Here is a 22742-nt window from a genome sequence, read left to right on the forward strand (position 1 = left end):
GAATATTTGTGTCATTCTCAAAACTTTTGGCCACGGCTGAACAGAAGATGATGACTTTATGTTACCCATAGGCTACAGAGGATGATAACTTTATACTTCTCATAGTCTACACAGATTGATGACTTTATACAGCCCATAGGTTACAGAGGACGATGACTTTATAGTGACCATAGTCTACTGAAGATGATGACTTTATGCTGACTTTAGGCTACAGAGGATATGTAGACTTAAGCCTCGTACACACGCTACGAATTTACGCCGACCGGTCGTCCGTATTTTGTCCTGAGTAGTGTCCGTTGGTTGGAATGTGCTCTAGACTGCACACAAATTTTCCCGTACGACAGAATTCTACTTGAGAAGTGATGTCATGTGTTGGATTGATTTGTATGTGTTCTTTCATCTCTGAGCATGCTTAGTCTTGCTCATAAGATTTTTCCCCCGTCTAAATCTGTACTAATGAGACGAAAATCGGACGTATGTTGACGGAGGACAAAAATTTTGTAGCTTGCACACCAGTATTTTGTCAGCCGAAAAGTCTGAGTCGGCTGTCGAAAGCACCATACTAACAATCCGAAAATCGGCAGATCGGTCGTCGGACGAATTTTCCCTTCCGAATTTCTTATTGCGTGTACGGGGCTTTATACTGACCATAGTCTACAGAGGATGATGACTTTATGGTGTCCACATTCCACGGAAGATGATGACTTTATGCTGCCCATAAGCTTTAGAACAGGGGTAATGAATTAAAATTCAAGGAGGTCCGGTTGCTAAAATTTTCTTTGGGCCGAGGTCCGAATCTGAAGTCTGAGCTATGACTCAGAAAGATGGGCAAAACAAAAACGTGTCCATCAGCGTTGCTCTTAACATAAAATATGCCCATTTGAGTGCCCCCTAACATAAAATGTGTCCATCAGCGTGCCCCTTAACATAAAATAAGGAGCACGCTGATGGGCACATTTTATGTTAGGGGGCACTCTGATGGGCACATTTTATGTTAGGGGGCACGCTGATGGGCACATTTTATGTTAGGGGGCACTCTGATGGGCACATTTTGTTAGGGGGCACACTGATGGGCAAAACAAAACGTGTCCATCAGTGTTGCTCTTAACATAAAATGTGCCCATCAGAGTGCCCCCTAACATAAAATGTGCCCATCAGCGTGACCCTTAGCATAAAATTTGCCCATCAGCGTGCCCCCTAGCATAAAATTTGCCCATCGGCGTGACCCTTAGCATAAAATTTGCTCATCAGCGTGCCTCCTAGCATAAAATGTGCCCATCGGCGTGACCCTTAGCATAAAATTTGCCCATCAGCATGCCCCTTAACATAAAATATGCCCATCAGTGTGACCCTAACATAAAATAAGGGGAACGCTGATGGGCACATTTTATGTTAGGGGGCACTTTGATGGGCACATTTTATGTTAGGGGGCATTCTGATGGGCACATTTTATGTTAGGGGCACTTTGATGGGCACATTTTATGTTAGGCGGCATTCTGATGGGCATATTTTATGTTAAGGGGAATTCTAATGGGCATATTTTATGTTAAGGGGAACTCTAATGGGCATATTTTATGTTAAGGGGAACTCTAATGGGCATATTTTATGTTAAGAGCAACGCTGATGGACACGTTTTGTTTTGCCCATCAGCGTGCCCCTTAACATAAAATGTTCCCATTAGAGTGCCCCATATGTTAAGGGGCACTCTAATGGGAACATTTTATGTTAAGGGGCACTCTAATGGGAACATTTTATGTTAAGGGGCACGCTGATGGGCAAAACAAAACGTGTCCATCAGCGTTGCTCTTAACATAAAATATGCCCATTAGAGTTCCCCTTAACATAAAATATGCCCATTAGAGTTCCCCTTAACATAAAATATGCCCATTAGAGTTCCCCTTAACATAAAATATGCCTATTAGAGTGCCCCTTAACATAAAATTTGCCCATCAGCGTGACCCTTAACATAAAATAAGGCGCACGCTGATGGGCACATTTTATGCTAGGGGGGACTCTAATAGGCATATTTTATGGGGCACTCTAATGGACACAAATGTGTGCCCCTTAACAAAATATGCCCATCAGTCTGCATTTTATAAAAATGTGCCCCACATACCTTTGGGAGCAGAAAATGCGGGAGCCAGGAGCAGCGAACATCAGAGGGGCAGGGCGTGCTCGCGGCTAGGCTGAGTGTGAGAGTCAGGAGCCGCAGTTAGGAGCAGGGGGGCGGGGCCCGCTCGTGACGTCACGCCCCAACTCGCGGCTGGCTGGGAGGGAGCCGAAGAAAGAAGCAGGGGGCGGGGCCCGCTCGTGACGTCTCGCCCCAACTCGCGGCTGGCTGGGAGGGAGCCGAAGAAAGAAGCAGGGGGCGGGGCCCGCTCGTGACGTCTCGCCCCAACTCGCGGCTGGCTGGGAGGGAGCCGAAGAAAGAAGCAGGGGGCGGGGCGCACACCCGTAATGTCACTGGTTGCTGGGACACCCGCGGTCCCAGCAAACTAATAACTACTTACAGTGGCGGCCTGACGGGTCCGGGCGGAAGCATCGTGCGGGCCGCTCCTGGACCGCGGGCCGCCATTTAGTGACGGCTGCTTTAGAACATGATCACTTTTTACAGTCTATAAACTACAGAGGAAGATTACTTTTTTTACCGACCATTAAATACAGAGAATGATGAGTTTTTACTTACTGTGTGATGACCTACTTATCACAGTGTACTATTTATTTTCTTTGAAGCTGGCACACACTGTTAGAAACTGCTTCAGATTTGATCTGTTGGAAGATTAAACATAAGTATGTAATGGTGGGCCCAGCTAAACCATTAATATCACATGATCCCTAATCATTGGAAAATTTACAGCTGGTAAGTTTGCAGATCTCAAAAATCAAATCTGAAACAAATTCTCCCTATGTATGAACAGCTAAGGACCCAGTCACACATCTCTATAACTGCACCTAAATGCACATGGAATTCTGTCTTTGCACATGTACAGTTTTTTTTTTCAGTGGTAAAGCAGTGAATAGAAATGGACATTAACCAAAAATACTTTAACCACTTAAACCCCGGAAGATTTTACCCCCTTCCTGACCAGGGCCTATTTTGCGATTCGGCACTGCGTGACTTTAACGGACAATTGCGCGGTCGTGCGACACTATACCTAAACGAATTTGGCGTCCTTTTTTTCCCACAAACAGAGCTTTCTTTTGGTGGTATTTGATCACCTGTGCAATTTTTTGATCATGCGCTATAAACAAACAAACAGCTTTAATTTTGCAAAAATAACAATATTTTTCACATTTTTTTATATGAAATTCCCCCAAAAAAGTTTAAAAATCAAAAATGTTTAACATTTTAGGCCAATTTTTTTTTTTACCATATGTTTGGTAAAAAAAATTGCAAAAAGCGTATTTTGATTGGTTTGCGCAAAAGTTATTGCGTTTACTAACAAAGGGAAAGATTTTTGTCATTTTTGTTGTTTTTTTTTTTAACGCGTAATGGCGGCGATCTGCGTTTTTTTTTTTTTTGCGGGACTGCGACATTGGGGCGGACAGATTGGACCCTTGACTGACATTTTTTACACTTTTGGGGTTACCAGTGACATTACTACAGTAATCAGTGCTATACATATGCACTGTTACTGTAAAAATGACACTGGCAGTGAAGGAGTTAACTGTATTGGAGAGGGAGGGGTTAAGTGTGTCCTAGGGGCATGCTTCTTACTGTGATTGGCTGTGGCTTAATGTGTAAGAACAGTGATCAACGGTCCTACATAGTAGAACCGTTTGATCACCATTCTTACACAGGGAGAACTGACAGGCGGCTTTGTTTACACTAGCCGTCTGCCTTTCTCCCGCTGTCACGGACGATCCCGAGTGACCGGCGGACATCGGGTCCGCCGGGCACACGCGTGGGGGGGTCCGTGACCTAGCTGGAGCGGGAACGCACATCCGGCGGCGCGTGCTCGCTCCCAAAACTCTTACAGGCTAGCGACGTAGCCCTACGTCGCTCTGCCTGTGAGGGGCTGACTGCCGACGTAAATAGTCGTGCGGCTGTCGGCAAGTGGTTAAAAAGCATGCTTGCAAAATCTGTACATTTTTTTACGTCAGAGTGTAACTTTGGAACTGGGGGTCTTAATTGCAAATTATATTATACAGAATAGTAAAAACAGTGTATACTGTATATATACAGAATATATATATATATATATATATATATATATATATAGTATCTCACAAAAGTGAGTACACCCCTCACATTTTTGTAAATATTTTATTATCTTTTCATGTGACAACACTTAAGAAACGACACTTTGCTACAATGTAAAGTAGTGAGTGTACAGCTTGTATAACAGTGTAAATTTGCTGTCCCCTCAAAATAACTCAACACACAGCCGTTAATGTCTAAACCACTGGCAACAAAAGTGAGTACACCCCTAAGTGAAAATGTCCAAATTGGGCCCAAGTAGCCATTTTCCCTCCCCGGTGTCATGTGACTCTTTAGTGTTACAAGGTCTCAGGTGTGAAAAAAAAGATTTGGTGTTATCGCTCTCACTCTCTCATACTGGTCACTTGAAGTTACATATGGCACCTCATGGCAAAGAACTCTCTAAGGATCTGAAAAAAAGAATTGTTGCTCTTCATAAAGATGGCCAAGGCTAGAATAAGATTGCCAAGACCCTGAAAATGAGCTGCAGAACAATGGCCAAGACCATACAGCAGTTTAACGGGACAGGTTCCACTCAGAACAGACCTCGACATTGTCAACCAAAGAAATTGAGTGCACATGCTCAGCATCATATCCAGAGGTTGTCTTTAGGAAATAGACGCATGAGTGCTGCCAGCATTACTGCAGAGGTTGAAGGGGTGGGGGGTCAGCCTGTCAGTGCTCAGACCATACGCCGCACACTGCATCAAATTGGCCTGCATGGCTGTTGTCCCAGAAGAAAGCCTCTTCTAAAGATGATTCACAAGAAAGCCCGCAAACAGTTTGCTGAAGACAAACAGACTAAGGACATGGATTACAGGAACCATGTCCTGTGGACTAATGAGACCAAGATAAACGTATTTGGTTCAGATGGTGTCAAGCGTGTGGCAGCAACCAGGAGAGGAGTACAAAGACAAGTGTGTCTTGCCTACAGTCAAGCATGGTAGAGGGAGTGTCATGGTCTGGGGCTGCATGTGTGCTGCCGGCACTGGGGAGCTACAGTTCATTGAGGAAACCATGAATGCCAACATGTACTGTGACATACTGAAGCAGAGCATGATCCCCTCCCATCGGAGACTGGGCCGCAGAGAAGTATTCCAACATGATAACTATCCCAAACACACCTCCAAGACGACCACTGCCTTGCTAAAGAAGCTGAGAGTAAAGGTGATGGACTGGCCAAGCATGTCTCCAGACCTATTGAGCATCTGTGGGGCATCCTCAAACGGAAGGTGGAGGAGCACAAGGTCTCTAACATCCATCAGCTCTGTGATGTCATCATGGTGGAGTGGAAGAGGACTGTGAAGCTCTGGTGAACTCCATGCCCAAGAGGGTTAGGGCAATTCTGGAAAATAATGGTGGCTACACAAAATATTGACACTTTGGGCCCAGTTCGGACATTTCCACTTGTACTCACTTATATTGCCGGCGGTTAAAACATTATTAATGGCTATGTGTTGAGTTATTTTGAGGGGACAGCAAATTTACACTGTTATACAAGCTGTACCCTCACTACTTTACATTGTAGCAAAGTGTCATTTCTTCAGTGTTGTCACATGAAAAAATATAATAAAATATTTACAAAAATGTGAGGGTTGTACTCACTTTTGTGAGATACTGTATGTATACAGTGTCTTGAAAAAGTATTCATACCCCTTGAAATTTTCCACATTTTGTCATGGCACATAATTGTAAAGTGGAAGGAAAGTGATAAATGGTTTTCAAAATTTTTACAAATAAATATCTGAAAAGTGTGGTGTGCATTTGTATTCAGCCCCCCTGAGTCAATACTTTGTAGAACTACCTTTCCCAATTACAGCTGCAAGTTTTTTTGGGTATGTCTCCACCAGCTTTGCACATCAAGAGAGTGAAATGTTTACCCATTCTTCCCTGCAAATATAGCTCAAGCTCTGTCAGATTTGATGGAAAGTGTCTGTGAACAGCAATATTCAAATCTTGCTACAGATTCTCAATTCGATTTTGGTCTGGACTTTGACTGGACCATTCTAACATATGAATATGCTTTGATCTAAACCATTCCATTATAGCCCTGACTGTATGTTTAGGGTCAACGTTTTATCACTTATATACCTTAACTATAGTATATATTTTATATGCGGCCCAGGAACATTTCTCTACACTCAATATGGCCCAGAGAAGCCAAAAGGTTGGACACCCGTGATCTAAACCATTCCAATGTAGCTCTGGCATATGTTTAGGGTCATTGTCCTGCTGGAAGGTGAATCTCTGACCCAGTTTCAAGTCTTTTGCAGACTCTAACAGGTTTTCTTCTAAGATTGCCCTGTATTTGGCTCCATCCATCTTCCCATCAACTCTGACCAGCTTTGTTTTCCCTGCTGAAGAAAAGCATTCCCATAACATGATTGTGCCACCACCATGTTTCACAATGGGGATGGTGTGGTCAGGGTGATGTGTAGTGTTAGTTTTCCTCCACACATTGCTTCTTGCTAACTTCAAATGGGACTTCTTATGGCTTTCTTTCAACAATGGCTTTCTTCTTGCCGCTCTTCCATAAAGGCCAGATTTGTGGAGTGCATGACTAATAGTTGTCCTGTGGACAGATTCTCCCATCTAAGCTGTGGATCTCTGCAGCTCCTCCAGAGTTACCATGGGCCTCTTGACTGCTCCTCTGATTAATGCCTGGCCTGTCAGTTCAGGTGGACAGCCATGTCTTGGTAGGTTTGCAGTTTTCGAATGATGGATTGAGTAGTCCTCTCTGAGATGTTCAAAGCTTGGGAAATTTTTTTATACCCTAACCCTGCTTTAAACTTCTCCACAACGTTATCCCTGACCTGTTTCGTATATTCCTTTGCCTTCATTATGCTTTTTGTTCACTAAGGTTCTCTAACAAACCTCTGAAGGCATCACAGAACAGCTGTATTTATGCTGAGATTAAATGACATACAGGTGGACTCTACAGTGCCTTGAAAAACTATTCATACCCCTTGAAATTTTTGCACATGTTGTCATGTTACAAACAAAAACTTAAATGTATTTTATTGGGATTTTATGTGATAGACCAACACAAAGTGGCACATAATTGTGAAGTGGAAGGAAAATGATAAATGGTTTTCATATTTTTTTACAAATATATATGTGAAAAGTGTGGCGTACATTTGTATTCACACTATATTCCTGCCCCTAAGTTTCTTAGGGGTTCGGTTGGTGGCTGCAACCTTATATATATTTACTGCCTGTCAGTTCTTATCCATAGCGCTGGTTCTCACAACCCCCCTTTAATACATTTGTATTCAGCCCCCTTTACTCTGACAACTAAAATCTAGTGGAACCAATTGCCTTCAGAAGTCACCTCAGTAGTAAATAGAGTATACCTGTGTGTAATTTAATCTCAGTATAAATACAGCTGTTCTTTGAAGCCCTCAGAGATTTGTTAGAGATCCTTAAAGAACAAACAGCATCATGAAGGCCAAGGAACACACCAGACAGGTCAGGGATAAAGTTGTGGAGAAGTTTAAAGCAGGGTTGGGTTATAAAAAAATATCCCAAGCTTTGAATATCTCATGGATCACTGTTCAATCCATCATCTGAAAATGCTAAGAGTATGGCACAACTGCAAACCTACCAAGACATGGCCGTCCACCTAACCTGACAGGCTGACCAAGGAGAGCATTAATCAGAGAAGCAGCCAAGAGGCTTATGGTAACTCTGGAGGAGCTGCAGAGATCCACAGCTCAGGTGGGATAATCTGTCCACATGACAACTATTAGTCTTGCACTCCAAAAATCTGGTCCTTATGGAATAGTGGCAAGAAGAAAGCCATTGGACTTTTTGGCCTAAAAGCAAAATACTATGTGTGGAGGAAAACTAACACTGTACATCCCCCTGTACACACCATCCCCATCATGAAACATGGTGGTGGCAGCATCATGTTGTGGGGATGCTTTTCTTCAGCAGGGAAAAGGGAAGCTGGTCAGAGTTGATGGGAAGATGGATGAAGCCAAATACAGTTCAATCTTAGAAGAAAACCCGTTAGAGTTTCCAAAAGACTTGAGACTGGGACAAAGGTTCACCTTCCAGCAGGACAATGACCCTAAACATAGGCCAGAGCTACAATGGAATGGTTTAGGTCATGGGTGTCCAAAATTTTGGCTGCTCTGGGCCATATTGAGTGTAGAGAAATGTTCCGGGGCCGCATATAAAATATATACTATAGTTAAGGTATATAAGTAATAAAACGTTGCTGCACCCTTCCCGCGCCGCCGCACCCCCCACACTAATTTAACACAACTAGAGGATGATTAAATGAAATGGAATCAGTATACAGAGGTTTACTTCTTCTGAGAGATATTAAAGGAACACTCTAACCACCATGACCACCTCAGTGATTTGAAGTGGACATGGTGGTAGGAGTCAGAAACACTGCACATGCTGGGATATTTACAGGTATGTGCTGGGTTGTAGTTGCACCCCTAGCACATATGACTTAGGCAGCCAGAAAATGTCATGTCCTTATTCATACATGTATGAACAAGGACATGACATATTATGACAAAACACAACTATTTATTAAAAAACATATTGCAACAATTTACACATGCTAATGCACATACCTTTTCTACTTATTTTGCAGATTGCTGGCAGTTACTCCTGGCGGGTACTGCTGGTGCGGGTCCTTCTGGTGGTTACTGCTGGCGGCTACTGCTGGTGGGTAATGCTGGTGGGTGGGTAGTGCTGGGGGTTTCCGCTGGCAGGTAGTTCTGGTGGGTACTGCTCGTGGGTAATGCTGGCGATTACTGCTGGTTGGTAATGCTGGTGAGTAATGCTGGAGGGGAGTGTTGGTGGGTACTGCTGGCGGGTAGTATTGGTGGGTAAGGCTGGCAGTTACTGCTGACGGTTACTGCTAGCAGGTACTTCTGGCGGTTACTGCTGGTGGGTAATGCTGGTGGTTACTGCTGGCAGGTAATGCTGATGGGTAATGCTGGTGGTTACTGCTGGCAGGTATTGCTGTTGGTTACTGCTGGCTGGTAAAGCTGGTGGTTACTGCTAGCTGGTAATGCTGGTGGGTAATGCTGGTGGTTTCTGCTGGATTGCTGGCGGGTAATGCTGGTCATGTGGGTACTGCTGGTCATGACTTCGGGTACTGCTGGAGGAAGCAGCGACTGCAGTAGAGAGCAGAGCCGCTGCTTTCTGTATGGTTCCTATCACAGGCGGTGTGCATTTCATATCACTCCGCCTGTGACAGATCCAGAACTATACAGGAAGCAGCGGCTCTGTCACTGACTGCAGACATCCTAAGTCTCCCGCGGCAGCCGGGAGATCGCACGGCACTTGCGGGTGTCCGTGAGCCGCCGGCGGTGGGCCGTATTGTCTGTGGTTCCGGGCCGCATGCCTGGACATGCCTGGTTTAGATCAAAGCATATTCATGTGTTAGAATGGCCCAGTCAAAGTCCAGACCTAAATCCAATTGGGAATCTGTGGCAAGACTTGAAAATTGCTATTCACATACGCTCTCCATCCAATCGGACAGCGCTTGAGCTATTTTGCAAAGAAGAATGGGCAAAAATGTCACTTTCTAGATGTGCAAAGCTGATTGAGACATACTCAAAAAGACTTGCAGCTGTAATTGCAGCAAAAGATGATGAGTATTGACTCGGGGGCTGAATACAAATTCACGCCACACTTTTCACATATTTATTTGTAAAAAGTTTTGAAAACCATTCATTGTTTTCCTTCCATTGCACAATTCGGTGCCACTTTGTGTTGGTCTATCACATAAAATCTCAGTAAAATACATTTATGGTTGTAATAACATGACAAAATGTGGAAAAATTCAAGGGGTATGAATACTTTTTTCAAGGCACTGTATTTACTAATTAGGTGACTTCTGAAGGCAATTGGTTCCACCAGATTTTAGTTAGGGGTATCAGAGTAAAGGAGGCTGAATACAAATGCACGCCACACTTTTCACATATTTATTTGTAAAAAAAAATCCCAATAAAGTACATTTACGTTTTTGGTTGTAACATGACAAAATGTGGAAAATGTCAAGTACTATGAATACTTTTTCAAGGAATATATATATATATATATATATTCACACACTCAAAATATGTACAATGGTTAGGTTAACATTTCTAATTGGTTGCTGCGGGTTACCACTGCTTGTTGGGGAGTTATTTTGACCTTATTAAATGGAGGTTCTGTGTCCTTGATTTCATAACTTTAGATCTTTTTTTCTATTAGAGCTTCTTTTCTATGTTTAGTCAATTTATTATACATAAGCTACATCTTCACATTGCACAGTGTATAGGTTTATGCCAATTTCTAAAAAGACGCATAAGGTGTTCATATGCACAAAAAAATGTGTTTCTTATTTTATAGAAATAATACACTTGACATATTAGTCATGATTGTACTGAGATAAATAAATAAAAGGGCCTTGTTGGGACCTGTATTGGGTTGCATACCCACAAAATACCTGAACCACTTGTTCTTTACGAGTACCTGTGGTTTTAGTCAGGATGCAAGTAACTAGTTAGATATAAAAACTGTAATTTCAAGTTATAGCTGCACAGTTATTTCTTTTTCTATAAAAACCTTTGTGTGGGATGGCATTGTTTGAAGCCGTGTTTCCACATTAAGTCAATTACGCAGGTTCCCACAGTGAGTTTGCATCCAGCTTTGGATACTTAAATAAGATCCATACTGGACTCTGCCTTCACTCTCACTGGAATGATAAAAGGTAACCTAGGTGAGAAGGTTATGAATGCATACTATCTGGTCGTAGAAAAGGTGATCGGAATGCAGCATTTGAAGGAATGGTACTTGTAGGGTGTGTGTAAGTGTTCACACATAGCGGAGAAGGGTGTGTAAGTTTAGATTACAAAGTCAAAGTGAAGCATGCAAGTGTGAAACAATCCTACAATTAGAGGTGGGTGTAAGCTTTTACTGAAACAAAATGAAGCAATAAAATCTGATCAGCTGTTGTGCTTACACTTTCAATTTTCTTTACTCCTGTTTTTATATATCAGTCCAAAATGCAGAAATGTAGATCTTTTCAGATGGCGATTCTATGGGCTGGCTCTCCGGGAACCATGTCTGATATGCCTGAAAACCTTTGTTCCATGGGATTTTCTTGGTGAAATTTTTAAAATGTAGTTTTCCAGATCTTTCCTCAACCCTCAACATTTGCTTGGCTTGGGACTGGCATGCTAAATCTTATATCAAATATGCAAAGCCAAATTGTGAACACATACTAGGTAGGGCCAATTTAAATAGGAGTCAATTAACCCATCAGCATGCCTTTGGAGTGTTGGAGGAAACCCACTCAAACACAGGAGGACATGCGAACTCCAGTATTCTGGCCAAGATTCAGTAAAATGAACAACAAACCATTCACATCAGGTCCTGCCCAGATGCAGGAGCTGGCAAACTAATGCCACGTTTAAACACATATGCACACACATTAAGGCCAATGAGTCTGAAAGTCTATTGTAGTCTTTTTTTCTTTTCTATTTTTTTTTTTGGAAATAAATTGTATTGGTTTACCCTTTCTCCCCCCCCCACCCCCTTACCTTCCCCCCTTCCTTCCATGTACCTTCTTTCCCCCCTTCTCCCCACTATCACCCCACCTGTCCGTCTCCTCTCTCCCCTTCTGTGCTCTCTCTTCTTCGTGTTTCCTCTTTCAATTCTCTTTCGCCCTTGTCTTGTTTCTTCTTGTCCTTATAATAAGAAGGGCAACACGCTGGTGAGGGTTACTTCTTTATTGTTTTACTTACAAAGGGTATTGCCTTGCTTTGATATCTCTCCTTAGTAGAAAACCTTAGTGCCGGTTCTAAGTGCCGGTTCACACTAGGTCGCTCCGACTTAGGGGGCGACCTGTGAAGTCGCGTGCAGCGCGACTTAGGCGCGACTTGCACGGACTTCATAAAATGAATGTCAATGCAAGTCGCCTCCAGGTCGCCCCGAAGTAGTACAGGACCCTTTTTCTAAGTCGGAGCGACTTGTGTCGCTCCTATTAGAACCGGTCCTGTACTACTCAATGACCTGACCAAGTCGCCTGACAAGTCGTATTAGTGTGAACTGGCACTTATTGATGTCCTAACATAGTTGGCCGTTGATGCACTGATGTTTTTTGACTGCTGTTGTTATGTTTCATTATTCTTCATTGCACCCCTCATATGGGACTTTTTGGTGTACCTATATCCAGCTGTTCTCAATAAAAGTTATATTTGGAAAAAAAATTGTATTGGTTTATAACAAATTATATAGAGACAGTCCAAATGGCAAACATCATTGACCAATACATAAATAGGGTTATAAACCAGTTCAATATACAGGCTTCTGAAAGGCATCCAGATTTAGTATTTGAATACTTATGTATTTGGTCAGCAGTGGGGCTCTAAACCTCTTAGAAAAAAATGACCATTTAGGACCAGGTAAATACCTAGCTCCCCCTCCCCTTTGGGACATAATTTGCTGTTGCTCCTAGTAAGGCCTTGAGAGAGAAAAGGCCCGTACACACAAGTAGAAATTCGGCCGGGAAATTTCGTCCGACGACCGATCTGCCGATTTTCGGATTGTTAGTATGGTGCTTCCGACAACCGACTCCGACTTTTCGGCTGAAAAAATCCTGGTGTGCAGGCTATATAATTTTTGTCGACCGTCAAAACACGTCCGATTTTCGTCTCATTAGTACAGATTTCAATGGGGAAAAATCTTATGAGCAAGACTAGGCATGCTCAGAGAAGAAAGAACACAAAGAAAGCAATCCAACACATGACATCACTTCTGAAGTAGAATTCTGTCGTGCGGGAAAATTTGTGTGCAGTCTAGAGCACATTCCAACCAACAGACACCACTCTGGACAAAAGACGGACGACCGGTCGGTGGAAATTTGTTGCATGTGTACGAGGCTTTAGTCTGACAGCTCCAAGGGACAGTGCCAGAGTGCACATAGTGCATCAGCCCAATTGGAGGAGGTAAGGGTAGGGCATGGTGGATGCTGTGGTCTGGAAGGATGTGCCATGGTAACTTACCCCAGCCCCCAGCAGGATTTCACCACTGCTTCCCATGGTGGAAGTACAGAGTCTGCTGGGTGCTGCTGACATCAGGAAAAAGAGTCCCAAATGCAATAATCTTGGGATGATTTACCACCAAAATAAAAAACTTCAAACAAGGAACCACAATTATAGTGTTCAAAGGGAACCAAAAAGTGTGTAGCAGGGTCTCTTCAAGGTACCCATATGCATTGGATTGTAAAAAGAAACAACTATTGATTATAGTGAGAGCTGATCCCATGTCCCAAGACAAGAAGGCAAACCACTTTCCCACCATGCTGTCCAATTAGAATGTTTCTTCTTCTTCTAAGATACAGCATAACTGTGGTGTACAAAGAATAATGCCGATTTGGCATAACACAGTAAAATCGTGATGTTAGCTGGGTCTTAGTAGGATGGGCAATGGACTAACTGAATGTGTTCCTTTACAGATGTGTGCCCAACAACTGAGTGGGAGTTGCGTTTACAAGCGCAGGAGGAGGAAGTCATGCTGCTGAAATCAGTACTGCGTGATGTTCTACAACGACTTCAGAACTTGGAAATTAACTCGAATCCTGGACATTCATGTAAGTCAACTTCACATGGCCTTTTGGCTTTGATCTTTCATAACGGAGTGATTGATTCCAAACAGGTATTTGTAGGTTATATCTCAGTGTCATCTCACATAAAGTAATAATTTGGTGCACAAAATTCTGTCCGTGTAAAGGATAGATTTACAGTAGTGAGAATATCGAACCCATGGGAAATAAATTATTCCCAAAATGCGATCTGACTGTAATTATAAGAAAGAGTTCCAGGCGTATTAAAGATGTGTCTGTTGTCAGATAATATGTAATGTCAGCAGGATTTGGTTCACACAGTCTATAGAAACAGCATGAATATTGTTCTGTAGTCAGATGTTAGCCTAAGGCCTCATTGGTTTGTTTTAGGCGTGGTGCATTGTTCTATGTATTTTGGGTGTTTTTCATCATTAAACTCATATTATTTTGGAACCTGGAAAAAATATGGAGCAAGCAGGTCTTTTTAGAATGCACTACATTGGCAACATACAGTATATAAAAGATGTCAATTGGGTCTAAGTTTTAACAGTCTGGTTGAAGTGGATTAATAAAGAGTAATAGTGACTTTGTTTGGGAAAAAGTGTTGCTAAAAGTTTATTTGATCTTTCTGTTCTGATCATGTGGCCAAAGGACTAGGCAATTGACTAGATCTTCTTTAGGAAAAGTGAGAATTGTAGCCTTCTATCAGTCTATATTTATCTACCCCATACTTAAGACCAGTGTTAATGGGCTTTTGTTCACTTAGGCACTGCTTCTCTCCCCTTACAAGTCCATGGGGATGCAAAAAATTCTGAAGCAGATCAGAAGCAGGTAAACGGCAAGTCAACTGCACCTACAGTGGAATCTGAATGATCATGGAAGTATCTCAAATTGATGTAAAAAACAACCTGCATATACTTATCAATGACATTGATATAGGCACTATGTCATCATAACATTTGAGTTTACATCTGCTGTGTGTTTGTGGTTCTGTTTTTCCCTATGGGTTGTTCCCACCATAGTTGTAAGACCTAAAACAGAAGAATTTCTATATGCAGTAATTTGCCTTTAGCCCCATGCAGATAAATGAAAGTGATTCCTATGGCCTTTGTTGGGCTTGAGCCTACATTTGAGATCAGTTTGAGACACTCCTCAGATCATTCAGAGCTCATTGATAGGAGACTTTGACCTAGAGTTGGCTCTTTCTGACTTGCACCTTACCTCCTTCTAAGGTGCTTCAAGGTAATTTTGCAAACCCATTGACTTGTATATGGAGAGAAGCAGTTCAACTTCTGACACAAACAAAATCCCACCAACACAATCCACCTAGATTAATGCTCCTCTTTGCCTCAGGAAAGGTCACATTTGCCCTTCACTAGTGTGTAAAGAACTAAGAGTGACAGGCTTTGGCAGAACCTTAGTCTCTGTTCACACTATGTCGGATCCGACTTCGGGGCGACCTGTGAAGTCGCGTGCAGCGCGACTTCGGCGCGACTTGCACGGACTTCATAAAATTAATGTCTATGCAAGTCGCTCCAGGTAGCCCCGAAGTAGTACAGGACGCTCCTATTAGAACCGGTCCTGTACTACACTATGGGACGCAAGGGTGCGTGACTTGTGAATGGAGACTTAAAGTGGTTATAAAGCTTCATGTTTTTTCTTTATAAAAATAACAAACATGCCTATACTTACCTGCTCTGTAAAATGGTTTTGCACAGAGCAGACCCGATCCTCTTCTTCTGGGAACCCCCTGCTGCTCCTCTTCATTGGGTACCGACAGAGAAAGCTGCTTTCCCTGGGGGCACCTGTGCGTGCTTGCTCCCGAGTTCCCCTCCTGCGTCCATTGACACAGACAGCAGGACTCGGCCCCGCCCCCCACTCCCGTGTCACTGGATTTGATTGACAGCAGCAAGAGCCAATCAATCCCGCTGCTATTATTCTGTCCAATGAGGAGAGACAACAACGGGATCCGCTGCGCTCATGCACATTGCTGGATTGGATCAGGCTCAGGTTAAGAAAAGGGGGGTCTAGGGGGGAGCTGCAGCACAGAAGGTTTTTCACCTTAATGCATTAAGGTGAAAAAACTTAAGGCTTTAGCATCACTTTAAAGTATAACTAAAGGCAAAACTTTTTTTTTAGTTTTGGATAGGGTGCAGGAGGATTAAAACGCTTTTCAGTTTTTATTGCTATCTGTGTCCCCCATAGGAAGATGCGCCCTCTCTATTTGTCCTGTTTCCCATTACCATTGAAAGTGAAAGTACAGGAAAATCCCACATTTTGGGTTGTCCCCAGAAACGTAATAGAGGGAAAATCTTCCAATGGGGATACTAGTTCTGGTGACCTAGGGGTCCCCAGGGAATTCCTTTAATTTGCAGGGATTTATTCTCTCTTCCTGTTTGGCTATGGGAAAGGAAGTGAAGGGAAATCTCGGCAATGGGTCACAGATGGCAAAAAAAAAAATCTGACGGGGGTTATAACCCTCACTTACTCTATCCAAAACGTAAAAAAAAACAGATTATTGAATATTCATTGTATCAAATTATTGTTTGCATTGCCAGAACAACTAGATTAGGCTTTATTTAATCTCACAAGGGGCAAAGTTCAGGTATCAAAAGTCATAAGAAACTTAAATGACTACACTAATCTGTAGTTTTTAGGTCTATGTACCTTTTTACTTTTTGATATGAAGGGTTCGGAGTAGGGTAGGGATCATATGGTGCAATCTATTATAAACCGACAGTTATTCTTCAATGCTTTTAAAGTAGAACTATAGGCAAAACTTTTTTCATAATCTATCAGCAAAAGCACCAGTTTGAAATTAGCATTTTGGAATAGATTAAATTAGTTATCAATGTTCAGGCTGATTAGCAGACAAGCTGGCCTACTAAAGACTTGATTTAACTACCTCAATACTGGGCACTTAAACCCCCTTCCTTCTCAGACCAATTTTCAGCTTTTAGCGCTGTTGCAATTTGAATGACAATTGCGCGGTCATGCAACACTGTACCTAAACCAAATTTGTGTCATTTTTTCCCCACAAATAGAGCTTTCTTTTGGTGGTATTTGATCACTGTCAGGTTTTTTTCTTTTTTGGTGCACAAATAAAAAAAAGACTGAAAAGTTTGAAAAAAAAAAAAAGTTTTTTTGTTTAGGTTATAAAATTTTGTAAATAGATATGTTTTTTCCTGCACTGATGAGCACTGATGATGCCGCACTGACAGGCACTGATTAGGAGACACTGATGGGGTGGCACTGATGGGGTGGCACTGATGGGGTGGCACTGATATGCAGCACTGATGGGCACTGATAGGTAGCACTGATATGCAGCACTGATGGGCACTGATATGTGGCACTGATAGATAGCACTGATATGCAGCATTGGTGGGCACTGATAGGCAGCGCTGATGGGCACTGATAGGCAGCACTGATGGGCACTGATTGGCTGCACTGATGGGCACTGATAGGTGGCACTGTTGGGCGGCAATGATCGGCACTGATCGGCACTGATGGGGGGCACTGATCGGCACTGATGGGCACTGATAGGTGGCACTGGTGGGCAGTAATGGGCACTGGTGGGCGGCACTGATAGATGGCAATAACGGCACTGGTGGGCAGCACTGATAGATGGCATTGGTGGGCAACACTGATAGGGAGGGCACTGGGGGGCTCTCTGAGCCCTGCTTGCCATCCCTGGTGGCCATGGTGGGCATCCCTGGTGGTCATGGGTGGGCATCCCTGGTGGCTTAGTGGCACCCCTCCCCCCCCAAGGCTGTACTGGTAATCAATCATCTGATTACCAGCACAGACCCCCCCTGTGATCAGTGAGTAATTAGAAATACTCACTGATCACCCCAGCAGCAGCACCGATCCTCTTCTCTTCTCCTCACTGACAGGATCTGTCAGGAGGAGAAGAGATCGAAGCCGTTACAACGGCTCTATTTACATTACATGACGGCTGTGATTGGACACAGCCGTCATGTGATCAAGAGGGCCAATCACAGGGCCCTCCTGCCGAATGATGTTGCTCTGTGTCCGAGGGACACAGGCACATGGAGATCGCGTCGCTGCGCGTGCCCGCGGCGGCGCGATCTCTCTCCTTCTGAAGGACGTTCCGGAACGTCCATTCAGAAGGACGAGACTCCCACCCGGCCGTATATGTACAATGGCCCGGATGGGAGGTGGTTAAAGTATATGCAAATCCAAGTACTAAAATAACATTTTAACATATTTATGTAATTTCAAAAAATCATTTTCAATATTTTGAAATCTGCAGCTTGGTTAGATTTTGTCAGATTGGTATAATGCCTCGTACACACGTTCAGATAATCGTACGAAAAAAATCGCTTTCAACTTGATCTCACGATAATCTGATCGTTAGTACACAGCTTTCGTCGTTTCGACAGCCAAACACGACAGTTTGTCCAACAAAATCCGAAGGGACAAACACGAAAGACTTCTGTACTATACAGTATGCGTCCGTTAAAAATCGATAGATAAAGACCACACATGATCAGAAACACGAAAATAACCCGGAAAAAGCCTGGCTGCCAATGTTTATGTTTTGCACTATCTGATACAAAGCTATGCAACCAGGAAGCTTTTCCAGAATCATACGAAAAAATCATATGCTAAGTACGCTTTGTTGAATTTGATATTAGTATCATGCAACAAAATGCGAACGATAAAGGCCCGTACACACGTACCGATCGTCGGCATACAAACGTCGGTGGACGAAGGATCTGCCGATTGTACGCGTGTTAGTATGGTGCCTCCGACAGATGTCTGCGCACAATCCGCGGACAAAAGTCTTTCGTGCAAACATGAAAATATTTGTATGCCGACACCAGAACGGACGATTGTTCGCCTGTCAGTACACAATTCGGCCGACAGACCGCAGATTTGCAAGACTGGGCATGCTCAGAAAATAGAAAACACAGGGAAAGTTAACCATTACATGACATCACTTCTGCAGTCGGCGGACAAAATTCTTGTGCTGTCCTTGTGCTGTCTTTGCACTTTTCAGCAGACACCGACATCCCGGGGAGAAAAGAGGAACATTTGTAAGCCGACCATCGGTACGTGTGTACGGGGCTTTAGTCTTATGATTATCTGAACGTGTATACAAGGCATTACTATTTGTGTTCTTTCTGGGGAGATTCACCCTGTCTACTTGTCCTAATGACTGACCATTGTCTGTGAAAATGAAAAAGAAAGAAAATCCCAAATTATGAGTAGTCACCGGAACAACAATAGAGGGGAAATGAGGACATTTGTTCAGATGCGTGTATTTTTTACATTGCACTTCCTGTTGTGTCCACAGGTCATTAAGGAAAGAGAAATCTCTCCAATGGGACACAGATATGACAAAAAAAAAAAAAACTTGACAGGGGTTTTAACTTTTACCACTTTGTTGTAAACTTAAAAATATGTTTTAGCTTAACCACTTAAGCCCCGGAAGATTTTACCCCCTTCCTGACCAGGGCCTATTTTGCGATTCGGCACTGTGTGACTTTAACGGACAATTGCACGGTCGTGCGACGCTGTACCTAAACGATTTGACATCCTTTTCTTCCCACAAACAGAGCTTTCTTTTGGTGGTATTTGATCACCTGTGCGATTTTTTGATCATGCGTTATAAACAAAAAAATAGCATCAATTTTGCAAAAATAACAATATTTTTCACATTTTTTTATATGAAATTCCCCCCCAAAAAAAATTAAAAATCTAAATTTTTTTACATTTTTGGCCAGTTTAGTTTCTGCTACATATGTTTGGTAAAAAAAAAATCGCAAAAAGCGTATTTTGATTGGTTTGCACAAAAGTTATCGCGTTTACTAACAAAGGGAAAGATTTTTGTCATTTTTGTTGTTTTTTTTTTTTAACGAGTAATGGCGGCGATCTGCAATTTTTCTTTTTTGCGGTACTGCGACATTGCGGCGGACAGATCGGACCCTTGACTGACATTTATGACACTTTTGGGGTTACCAGTGACATTACTGCAGTAATCAGTGCTATACATATGCACTGTTACTGTAAAAATGACACTGGCAGTGAAGGAGTTAACTGTATTGGAGAGGGAGGGGTTAAGTGTGTCCTAGGGGCGTGCTTCTAACTGTGATTGGACATGGCTGCTGGTGTAAGAACAGAGATCAACGGTCCTACATAGTAGAACCGTCTGATCTCCATTCTTACACAGGGAAGAATGACAGGCGGCTTTGTTTACATCAGCCGCCTGCCTTTCTACCGGTGTAACGGATGATCGCGAGTGCCCGGCGGACATCGGGTCCGCCGGGCACACGCGCGGGGGGGTCCGTGACCGCGCGGGAGCGCGCCCCCGGCGGCGCGCACTCGCTCCCTAGAAGCCTCACAGGCTAGCGACGTAGTACTACGTCGCTTTGCCTGTGAGGGGCTGACCGCCGCAGTCAATAGTCGTGCGGCGGTCGGCAAGTGCGCTTTAAAATATTCCCTAGTGACCCTGCTCTGAACATTCTTGTGCAGGCACTGTTATAAAGTGACAATGCTCTGTCCCTGTGTCCCAATTGTTTTTCTGTGTTGTCACCTTGTCACATGGGCTTTTAATGGAGACTACAAGTGTGTGTAATGACACTTATTACAAAGGCATGGTTCACAGTTGTTACTGGTTCTGAGAAATGCCATACAGTCAGCGCAGAAGTGTATGTAGATTGAAAGTAGTTATAATGAAACTGCAGGAGATCCACAGTGCTGATATGTAACAAAGAATAAAAAATCAGAACATGTATTTTAGTTTTTTGCCAGCAGTTTATGATATATAATTTATCTACAGCAAATTACTTGTCTTTCAGTTAGGATTTAAAGACAAGCGTAGAAAGGCAGAGATCTCCCTGTGACGGTTGGGCGGGGAGTTATCTCCTTGTCCTTTCATGCATGCATTTACTGAGCATCAGAACCCACAACCTTCCTTACCCAAATCTGACAGCAGTGGATATGCAAATCTTTCAGCCTTCACTTTTCTCAATTGAAGAGCGAAGAACACCTCCCATTCACAGGGATGTTTTTGCTTGAAATCTTAGCCATACACAAGTGTAATGAAATCTTTGAAGATAAAGTTATCACGTCATGTACCTCAATGATAGGATCATTAGAGAACTAATGGTGGCCGTACACCTGCCGAGAAATCATTCGAAAATCTGTCATTTGGTCCGATCGTCCGTTTTTTGTCCAGTTAATGGGCACAAATAGAAAATCGTTTTCAACTTTTCAGAGCCGAAAAATCGAAGGAACAGTTTTGAAAATCTGCCGGCCGAACGATAAACTAATGATAAATTGAAAGGTTAATGTGTTTCTCGGCCGACCTGTATGCACTAGGTATATGTGACAAACTGAATTCATTTATGTCCATTGATTTATCGTTCGAAATTCGGTCATTACATGATGGCACGATCGTCTGCTCTCACGGCCGATTTTTCATTTTTCGAAAATGAGTTTGCCGATATTTCGGCTAGTGTATGGCCAGCGTTAGACCCAGGCCAGGTTGGGAGGCATAATCCTTTTTATATGGCAAGTATTTAGTGATATTGAATATATTTTACTGGCATTGGTAATATTGAATATTTCATCAGATGTATACACTGAGTGGGGAATGGGATCATATAGTGCAGTGATGGCGAACCTTGGCACTCCAGATGTTTTGGAACTACATTTCCCATAATGCTCATGCACTCTGCAGTGTAGTTGATGGGAAATGTAGTTCCAAAACATCTGGGGTGCCAAGGTTCGCCATCATTGATATAGTGTATAACCGTATATGGTTAAAAAATGTAAATGTTTTCATGATTTGCTATAACTGATTGTAAATTTAACTGTAAAACAGGTAATTCCAACTCCTCTGTGGTGCAGCCTGTGAAAGATACCATCACACCATCAAAAACCTGCAGGTAACAACATATGTATGCTTTTTATTTGCTATAACAATTAGAGCCGGTTCACACAGGCGCAACCTCGGAGCGGCCGGCACGGACTTCATATCATTGAAGTCAATGCAGGTCGCTCCCGGTCGCCCCATAGAAGCTCAGGATCCTTTTTCTAAGTCGGAGCGACTTATGTCGCTCCTATTAGAACGGGTCCTGTGCTACTCTATGGCAGGCGAACCACGGCGACTTGTCAGGCGACCAGGTCGCTTGACAAGTCACCCCAGTGTGAACGGGGTCTTAAGGATTGGAGAAGTTACAAATGTAAATAAGCCCAGGGCAACCACCCCTTGTCCCGGCCCTGATTGCATCACATAAGTTCTGTACATGGGGTTGTCATAGTGAAAAATTATCCTTAAATCCCATTGATCTCTGTTTAATGAATGTGTTACATGTATTTAACCCTCTCTTCAACTACTACCAAAAAGGTATATGTGCCAGATCTTGCAGGATTCATTTTTCTGTAGTACTAGTCAGAGTAATTTAGGCATCCGTGACCGTCACTTGCATGTATTGCTTCTCCTTCAATATAGCAAAAAACATAAATCTGAAATTGAATATATCATCTCTGTGAACCCTCTCAGACCCTTTTTATTTCAATAGCATTGACATTATCAGCTTTAGAACATCTGATGCTGCGGGCAGTGATGTATCTTGGCCTAGGCCGACAAGGCCCAGGCCTAGGGCGGCACTTTGCAGGGGGGCAGCAAAAAGCTGCATACCGCATGAAAAAAAAACAGCCTCCTCCTGGCTCCCACATGAAAAGGGTCCCCGGCGGCTTGTGCTACACTTTTAGTTTAGTGACAGTATTATGGGGCAAATTGGGCCAGAGGGCAGGGTCTAGGAGGCAAATCAGTCTGGCACCCCCATAAAGCAGTCACATTGCTACCTGCCAGTATGATAAGCTGCACTAATGGGCACTTATAGGCTACACTGGTGGCCACAGATGGCCACTGATGAGGCCACACTGATATGCTGCACTGATGAGGCTGCAATGATGGGCAGTAATGAG

At 43.1% G+C, this 22742-nt stretch overlaps 1 protein-coding gene across 1 annotated transcript in view; it reads left to right on the forward strand.

Annotated features, from left to right (window-relative positions):
* EML3 (EMAP like 3) overlaps window positions 1-22742 on the forward strand; it is a 153091-nt gene that overhangs the window by 13083 nt on the left and 117266 nt on the right. Inside the window, exons 2-3 of the mRNA XM_082270182.1 lie at window positions 13674-13808; window positions 21634-21697. Coding sequence (XP_082126308.1) covers window positions 13674-13808; window positions 21634-21697 — 199 coding nt within the window. The remainder of the gene's footprint in view (window positions 1-13673; window positions 13809-21633; window positions 21698-22742) is intronic.

Source organism: Pelophylax lessonae (genome assembly GCF_965119305.1).
Source record: "Pelophylax lessonae genome assembly, chromosome: 10".
In the NCBI taxonomy this organism is placed as follows: Eukaryota; Metazoa; Chordata; class Amphibia; order Anura; family Ranidae; genus Pelophylax; species Pelophylax lessonae.